Below are 9,138 nucleotides of genomic sequence, written 5' to 3' on the forward strand. Positions count from 1 at the left end.
ATACACACACAAAATAAATGATGTGGGATATTTTCTTCTTTAGATGGAATTCCTATACAAAAAGTAAAATTGAACGATCTTAACGCCTTTGAAAATTGAACATCTTGATTGCTATGGCAAAGACCAAAGCAAAAACTATTGGAAATGCAACATTGACAAGTGCAACCACTCCTAGAAAATCATGCTTGAAACCAAAGTAATTTCTCAAAAATTCTTCCACTGTTTTGCTACCATCACTGGTTTCAATGTTTTGTTTTACATCTCCATATTGTGAAGCCACCAAACCATACAAACTCCATGCAACTGGATTGGCCCAACTGTACCACCTCCACCACACTGGAATTCTCTGTTAGCCAAAGCCACCAAGAAAAACAATGTACTATAAATTAGCTATATGCTACTATCACTATGCTAAAAAGAAGCATGAAATTTAAAATAAAACAATGGGAAAGAAGAAATAATTATAAAATAAAGTGACACTAATCATCATTTTACAAAAACATGAAATTAAAATGCCCTAAGAATTTAAGGAAGTTCAAACTTACAGGTCTTGGAACTATGAATCCTGAGAAGAGATTCCATACTGAATAGAATGCAGAGGAAACTATAGTGGAAATGTGGTTGTTTGGGGTCATGGCCACTGCCATCATACCATAGAAGGTAAAATAGAGGAAGGTGAAATACATGAAGAACAGGTACCACAAAACTTTAACCAAAGTCCACTCAAAACCAATCATAGCATAAACTATAAATCCATAGACCACAGACTGTACAAAAACATGTGGAATCTCAATTACAACCTGCAATGCAAGAGAAGATGTATATTAAAAAAAAAACACAGATGAATGCATCTAAGATATTAAATGCATCTAAGATGGTATCAGAACCTATCTTTTATAAGTGATTTAGATGTTCTTCATTTTTGTTTGGGATATGGATTTTTTTAGCAGGATATTGCAGCAGTCAAACAAAAGACATAATTCTAAGATAAGGGATACTTGCCTGAGCAAAAGCATATGGAAAAGCTGAATACATTCCGGCTGCTCTTTCTCGATAAAAGACCGTTCTTTCAACAGCTACCACTGGCTGCACAGCATTACTATTCTTGATGCCAATTAGGAGAACGGCAGAATACATGGACCCCATGGCATTAAAAAGATCTTGTTCCTTTTCACTGCAATAATTTGATATGAAATTTTATTGTTGGTCAAAAAAAATTATACAAATACAAGAGTAAACATTTCTAGTTTTCCAATTTATCTTACATTTTGGAGCCAAGGTTCCAAAACATGGTTCCAAGCAAAACAGCTACGGAGGTTGAGTACAGAAATCTTATGGCAGTGTATACAGGATTGCGCCAGTAAGACCAATGTTGTTTCCATAAACAAGCCATACATTGTGTCCAAAAGGATCTCGAGTACTGTGAAGTAAAATAAAGATCTTTCGAACCAGAAGCTGGAGTACTCAATTCTTTGATTAGTGTTTTGTTTCTCCTGAAACAAAATGTTTTAAGTTCATTTTATATCAACATACACACTAATATACTTCATACCATAAGTTCTCTAGGATAGCTTATGAAAACAACTTATAGTTTATATGAATATCATTTGAATAAGAACTTACAACAAAAACTTCATGTACTTTTCTCTAGTCGGTGTTTTCTAGTTGATTATTTTCGATTTCTATATAGTTTGATTAGATTACATACAAGCGAAAATACCTGTATAACTCTGAATTTTTGTACACCTCTGCAAAATCAATCCCCAATTCTACTTCTTTAGATGAATTTGTGACTTCCAACATCCATGTTGCTGGATTATAACCGTCTTTGATCTTGTTAACACCATGGATTCCCTTCAACATAAAAGTATGGACATATTGAACTATTAACAAAAAGATAATGATTCGAACCATAAAAATGAATTCGGTATTCCGTACTTTTCATTGGATATCTATATCTATATCTATAACTACCTACCTCAAAGTAGCTGATTAAATTGGAAGAATTATGTCCAAGTGACCCCACATATATCTCTTGCCCTCCTTGCTTTAGTAACAAAAGCTGCATTTCATTGTGACATAAATATTAGAAGCTTTGCAATGGAAGAAAACAAACAAAAAATTCTTATTTTCTTGAGTTGTTCCTTTTTTATCACCTCATCAAAAGATTCAAATATATCAATGCTAGGCTGGTGGATTGTACAAACAACTGTTCTTCCAGTGTCTACTGTGTTTCTAACTGTTCTCATAACAATAGCTGCAGCCCTTGCATCAAGTCCAGAAGTTGGCTCATCCATGAATATTATTGAAGGATTAGCTACCAACTCAACCGCAATAGTCAATCTTTTGCGCTGCTCCGTTGAGAGACCGCTAACACCAGGTAGTCCTACTAATGAGTTTCGCAGTGGTTTCAGTTCCACAAGTTCCATGACTTCCTCAATGAACATCTACAAGCATAAGTCATTTTCAAACTTTAACATAATAATTCCAATGAATGGTAAAATCTCAAGTGATTAAAATACTAACCTTTCTGGTTTCAGCATTGATGTCTGGGGACAACCGGAGCCATGCTGAATAGAGCAAAGATTCATAGACAGTAACATAAGGAGAATGGATATCAGTTTGCTCACAGTATCCTGAAATTCTTGCAAAGGTTTCTTGCTTCTTTGGATAGCCAGATATTGTGATGTTCCCACCAATATATCCACCAGTTTTTCTACCAGAAAGCACATCCATCAGAGTTGTTTTTCCTGCACCAGTGACGCCCATCAGAGCAGTGAGAACACCTGGTCTGAAAGCTCCACTTACACCCTTCAAAAGAACCAACTTATCCTCAACAACACCTCGGTTTCTCATTTCCTGCGAGTTCAGTTCAAGTATTTAATATTCATTTCTTCAAAATAATACTTTGAAAGTTCAATATGATATTTTGCCAATTTATTTTTGGATTTAATTGATATACACTATCAGTGTAAAGATTTTTTTTATAATGTTTGTGAATAATAACTGTCAGATCATTGAATGTGATTTGCTGACGGTGTGTCAGTTAAAATCTTTACTTATTTGGTTTCTAAATTACCTGTGGCATGTCTACAGAATATGTAACTTCATCAAAGGTGATTGAATGTGGTTCAAAAGGGAGAACCATTCCTCTTTTCCTACTATGATTTGTCTCTGCAGCAACTCGTCTATCAGATAAAGTACTAGGAGAGGTGCTTCCGCTTCTACTTTCTCCATTTCTCACTGTGAAGTAGATCCAATTTTACTTGACCGTAATGTATTATTTGAATTGAAATACAACATTCAATCATGAGTTATTGAATGAAAGTACCTTTATTTGAGTGTTGTGAAAAACTATCCTTTATGAATGTCAATACATTAGTTCTTTTTCTGCCACCACCAATTTGCTCATCGCTTTGAGATTCATCTGGTATAACAGTTTGATGCTTCCCAAGTGCTGCATGATCAATTTTGTATTATATCAGTACATTGAACTGTAGGCTCATCTGCTTTATTACACATCTAAGGTGAAGATACTCACGATTCAAGAAAGTGAGAGCAAGGATATAGCCAAAGTTGAAAAGTAATGTATATCCAATCAGAGCACCAACACCTATCCAGTACCAGTATGACTCAGTGAAGTATCCGCGAGATTTCAAAACTTCAACTCCTATTGGATCCGTTGAGTTTGGAAGAACCTTCCATAAGAAAATATATATCAAGACATCAGATTATTTAGATTTCTCGATGAAGAAAAATCGAATTCAAACACTTGCACTAGACTTTGGCGGTACATCAGGTTATTTATATGATAAGGAAGTCTTAGAAAATAAAAAAAAAATAGTAAAAAAACTCACATGTTTCCATTTATTCCCAAGGAACTCATTATTTACCATGGCGTTTTGTCCATACATCATGGGTGATATCCAAAATCCCCATATCCACCATTTTTTTATTCTGTCTGTGAGCATAAGCAAAGAAAAGAGAAGAGAAATCTTATATGATAGAACATAATGAGACAAACGATGTGATTGTTTATTTGTTTTAGATTCATGATACCTTTTGATAGGACAAAACCACTCATAGCAAAAAGGATGGAAAGTGCAAATGATCCAAATGTTAGAGCCACTGTCATGTCCCTCCCAACAGCTGCAATGAATCTGAATAATGCAGAAGCCATCTGGTTTACTAGTACAAGAATAAGATATTGTCTGAAAAACCTGCATTAGGAAGTATATAGACAAATGCATATCATCATTTGTTTAGTAGAATATGAGAATATACAATATTATGAGGGAAAAAAACATAAAGGAAGAGGGCTTGTTTGGAATTGCTTATTTGAGCTTATGTACTAGGAAAAACACCCGTGAGACTGTTTGGAAGAACTTATGAAAACAATATATGCATGCTCATAAACTGTTTTCAACTTATACTGATAAGCACTCAACGATAGCTTATATGAAAAAAATTGTCTTTTATTTTGTCTTTAATTATAGAAATAGCTTATATATAAGCGTTTACATGATAAATGCTTAATTAAGTTGTTTATCCAAACAAGACCCAATTCACAAGTACGTTTATGACTTGCAAAAAGTAAAAAACATTTTACTCTTACCTTCCAATATATGGATCGAAACCAATGACATAGTAGGTAAGGAATACCCAAACAGCCACTTCCACAAAAGTTAAGGGGATTTTTAGGATCCATGCAGGAAGAGCATATGCCCATGGAGGGAAAAATAGGTATCCCCTTTGCTTATAGAAAACAGGAAGTCTTGAAACTACCATGGAAATTTCCGCCATTCCATTGAACATGATCACAACAACGCCATAGAACAATGCACCTACATATATACCTCCAAGAGTCACCGAATCTCTGTGCATCTCAGTCCGGAAGAAGATGGTCATTGCAATCATTGCCATTATACATATCTAAAAGGAGAGGGAAGTCATCAGTAATGGATTTTAATAATGTACACCAAAAAAGTTTCGTTTTGTTTTGGAATCGAGGCTAATGGTAGTTTATAAACACCTATAAACACCTAGTGGGGTGCACCTTTTAACGAAGGACAAAACTGTGAGGGCTTAGTGGGGTGCACCTTTTAACGAAGGACAAAACTGTGAGGGCTTAGTCTGACACGAAAATGACAAAAGTGAGGGCTTAGTCTGACACAAAAATCAAGGCCTAACTCATATGGTGATGATCTGACACGAAAATCAAGGCCTAACTCATCCTTACAAAACTGGCTTGTATGGTGATGAGTGCCTCCTCTTTATAAACTCTTCTCAAGAATCCTATCTATCCGATGTGGGACTAAATCCCACCGAGTGTTGGCCTCTAACACAAGGCCCAAAAATAGATAATACCTCAGAAAACTGTGAGGGCTTAGAAAAGAAGTACATCAGACTTGAGGTAGGAACATAATGTTATAATGAAAATGTCAAAATTTTGTAAACCTACTTGGCAAATTTTGAAGATGTAGACGAATGAATTGCGCTTCATAAGTAAATATTCTCTTGAGAAACAAGCTTTAAACAATTCCCGTTTTCCCACTCCATATTTCTTGGTTGTCAAGGCAGCTGGGTGGCTCTTAGACTTGTCAAATTCAGTACCAAGTTCATCACCAAGTCTTCTGCCAACATGAAATGATTGAAATGCCTCAGAAAACTCTTCAGCTGTGACAAATCTATAAGGCTGGTCTTTGTGTTCCCAATACTGCTCTTGGTCTTTCCTTGATGTCACCTATAAAAACATAATAATTTTCATATAAAAAAGTAAATTGTTATTAGATAGAATAAAGTATAAACCTTCTTTTGACAAAAATGATAAAAGACACAATGACACTCACTTCTTGCAAAAAATCTGCCACTCCTTTCCTATCAGGACATTTAAAACCAATTGATTCGAAAAATTCAAGCACGTGTTCACGGGGACCTTGGTATATAATGTGACTATCAGAGAGTAGAATAATGTCGTCAAAAAGATTGTAAGTCTCTGGTGGTGGCTGAAGGAGCGAGATGACTGCAGTTCCTTTGAGAATGTGGACAAATTGCTTCATTGAATTCACAATCTGAAAAGTTGTTGAGCTATCCAAACCAGTAGATATTTCATCCATGAATAGAGCTTTCGCCGGTCCAACCAACATCTCCCCTACATTGATAGATTCATAATAATCAATTCATTGAGATGATTCATAACGATCCACGTTAAGACTTAAATTGGATTTTTATTTTACCAGTTGTAACACGTTTCTTTTGTCCACCAGAGATACCTCGTAACATTGCATTTCCTACAACAGTATCAGCACATATCTCTAGTCCCAAAATCTGCAAATGTATAACAAAGAAACAAGAGACTGTAAAATATATTATTACAATGCAGTCATGGTGACATGTTTTGAAAGTAAAATTATTTTACCCTTAGGACATAATCTGTTATCAAATTTGCCTTCTGGCCTTCGGTTGCTATAGCCTGTGAGCATTATGAATCCAAAGGACAACCACTTTAGTATCATTCATTTTTTATTTTCATGGAAAAGAAATAGATGATCCAATAAGTATAAAATAACTCTATATTACCTTCATGTACACATCAATGTCTGGATCAGGCATGATATTTGCATGTTTTTCTCTTCTGGACAGCTCTGCTAACAAGTCTGCAGAATGACAACAATATTACACATGGTCAAAACTTTCTAATTTATGGCCTTTTTGGATTGACTTATTTGATTTTTTCTACTCACATAATGACTTATAAAATTGTTTGAAAGAGGTTATGGAAACAACTTATGACATGTCCATAAGGTGTTGTCAGCTTATTTCCATAAGCTTTCCTAGCGAAGTTATGAAAATAGATTATAGCTTATATGAAAACAGTTTTACTTTAGTATATCTTTTGTTATAGAAATAGCTTATACACAAATACTTATATGATAAGAAAAAAGAATTTTTTTGGACTAACCATAACGAGGCCCAACTCCTTGGACCCTTGCTGAGAAAGCCAAGGTTTCTCTAACAGTCATTTCTCCAATGTGAAGATCATTTTGATCCACATAAGCAGAAGTTCTTTGAGGCACAAACTCATTCATCTCATGACCATTATAAGTTACCTTTCCAGAAAACTGATCACGAAGCCGCACTATATTAGGAATTTAGCTATAGATCCAAAGTTGGAAACTAGAGCTAAAATATGAGCACATAGATGATAGATAGTTAAAATGTGTGTATCTTCTTTTAATGTTCTAACCTTTAATTTTGGATCAAGTTTTCCGGCCAAGGCCAACAGGAGTGTGGTTTTTCCAGAACTCGGAGGGCCCAAAAGCAATGTCATTCTACAAAGAAGCAAATTGAAACATGTTATATTGGTTCAAGAGGACCTATAGATCAATCAATGAATAGAATAGTATTTGTATTGATACCTTGAAGGCTTTATTATTCCACTAACATCTTTGAGAATATTTAGATGTTGTTTTCTACTTGGAAGTACATGAAGAGAGTTCAACAGGCCCTGTACAATTAAATTGTTAAAAAAAACCATATTGTTTAGTCAGAATATCCTTCAATAAAATACCACATAGAAGGTTAGTATTATTTATGAGAGTTGATTATTTACCTCCACTATGTTAACCATGAAGTTAGTGAAGGTAGGCAAAGATCTATTTCCTACATGAGCTTCTGCTTCGATATTCAAATGCTCGAATCGAACCTCAATGGTAGGAAGATCAATTCCTACTCTGATATCATCCAAGGAAGAAGAAAAGAATGATAAGAAAATAAATTAGTTCATTTCAAAAGCACCTCTTTTAAAAACAAGGACAAAAGAAATTGAATTCTAACCTGTCGATTCGATCCTTGAGTTTGAGCAAAAACTTCTCATTGTCTTCTTCAGCAAGTCTAACAAGTCTTTCAAGTAAATCTTTTCTTACTTGCAACCCAAGGTTCTCTATATTGATCTCAATGGCTTCCCCTTGAAGTGAAGTGAGCAAACCTTTCCTCAAACGTTCAAAAGTAGGAAGTTTCTGAATTGCAGCCCATTTAAGAGCTTCTTCATCATCTTCTTGGTGGAAAGAATTTGAAAAAATCTCAGCAGCATCACTGTTCCTCCATATTGATGAACTGCCAATCCTGAAACTACCTCCACCCTCCATCCTACCACAACAAATACAATTAGTCCGAGTTACTAACAACAAATTTGGAGAAAAGGGTATTCAAAAAATCACTGGCTACTTGCTAACTTAATTTCCTTATGGTGTTGTTTTGTGTAGTCAAAAGGACCATTTTCCTTTCCCTTTGGAGTTTGGATGAACGTGAAACAAAAATAAACAATGGTTATGTGTGCTTGTGTATGTATGTATATATATATATATATTGAGAGAGTAACATGGTCATGTTCAAATGTTCAAATTCCATGTAGTCTTAGACAAGGTGGCCATCATGAACGTGCCAGCTAGATATACATTGCACAGATTATTAATATTAACCTTTTGACATCCTTTACGGAAAAGCAGCCTCAAATAAAGAATGAACCATCGTAATGCTATAATACTATAATAATATAATACTATCAGTTTATGGCATAAGTGACATCATTGATTATGTATTAAGAAGTGTAAAAACACTAAACAAAATACAGTACGTAATCAGTTATAAGTTGACTTTCTTAGATGCTGTTTGTGTTGGTTGGTCCAATTGGTTTTTATTCTAAAAGTGGTATAGATGCACGTGTAATAATAATTAAATATTTAAAAATTGCTTGCTGCCAATCCAAGTATCCAACTCATGGTTTTATTGAAATACGTACTCCCTCCGTCCCAATTTATCTGACCCCTTGGCTCATTTCACACAGATTAAGAAAAATGTATAAATAAAGGAGAAAATGGAATATATTGTATTGGAAATGATAAAAGTAGTATTATTTAGTGTTATATTGTATTGGAAATGATGAAAGTTGTATTGAAAATTGAAATGAGTCAGTTATTTTGGGACACTTTTTTTTAGAAAATGGGTCAGTTATTCCGGGACGGATGGAGTATCATACAGAAAATCATTGAGATCTTCAATATCTTGCTGTTGTTGAAAACAATCTCGTCCCAAAGAAACGGGAAATACTTGTGTGACATTAATGTCACGGTGACATTA

General features: G+C 34.6%; 1 protein-coding gene across 1 annotated transcript; it reads right to left on the reverse strand.

Moving 5' to 3' along the window:
- LOC146910311 (pleiotropic drug resistance protein 1-like) lies at nucleotides 1–8,330 on the reverse strand. Its single transcript, XM_085722844.1, has 24 exons — nucleotides 7,837–8,330; nucleotides 7,613–7,733; nucleotides 7,419–7,507; nucleotides 7,247–7,331; nucleotides 6,962–7,121; nucleotides 6,580–6,656; nucleotides 6,419–6,472; nucleotides 6,237–6,327; nucleotides 5,850–6,151; nucleotides 5,462–5,743; nucleotides 4,616–4,932; nucleotides 4,060–4,220; nucleotides 3,858–3,961; nucleotides 3,542–3,698; nucleotides 3,332–3,457; nucleotides 3,080–3,243; nucleotides 2,527–2,859; nucleotides 2,157–2,447; nucleotides 1,979–2,062; nucleotides 1,721–1,854; nucleotides 1,266–1,493; nucleotides 1,003–1,174; nucleotides 546–800; nucleotides 1–346 (listed from the first exon to the last, which is right to left on the reverse strand). The coding sequence occupies exons 1-24, from the start codon at nucleotides 8,145–8,147 to the stop codon at nucleotides 80–82; spliced, it is 4,365 nt and encodes a 1,454-aa protein (XP_085578970.1). The 5' UTR covers nucleotides 8,148–8,330; the 3' UTR covers nucleotides 1–79.
- Nucleotides 8,331–9,138: the final 808 nt, after the last annotated feature.

This window comes from Medicago sativa, chromosome 7 (genome assembly GCF_051527215.1).
Source record: "Medicago sativa cultivar Bolivia chromosome 7, Bolivia_mono, whole genome shotgun sequence".
NCBI lineage: Eukaryota > Viridiplantae > Streptophyta > Magnoliopsida > Fabales > Fabaceae > Medicago > Medicago sativa.

What these genes read in the sequence shown, in the direction of transcription:
- LOC146910311 (XM_085722844.1), bottom strand. Translation starts at nt 8,147, where the DNA reads ATGGAGGGTGGAGGTAGTTTCAGGATTGGCAGTTCATCAATATGGAGG. An exon ending in TTCGATCCATATATTGGAAG is followed by an intron (nt 4,221 to 4,615) that starts GTAAGAGTAAAA and finishes TTCCTAATGCAG; the next exon opens with GTTTTTCAGACAATATCTTA. An exon ending in AAAAATTCAGAGTTATACAG is followed by an intron (nt 1,494 to 1,720) that starts GTATTTTCGCTT and finishes ATTTTGTTTCAG; the next exon opens with GAGAAACAAAACACTAATCA.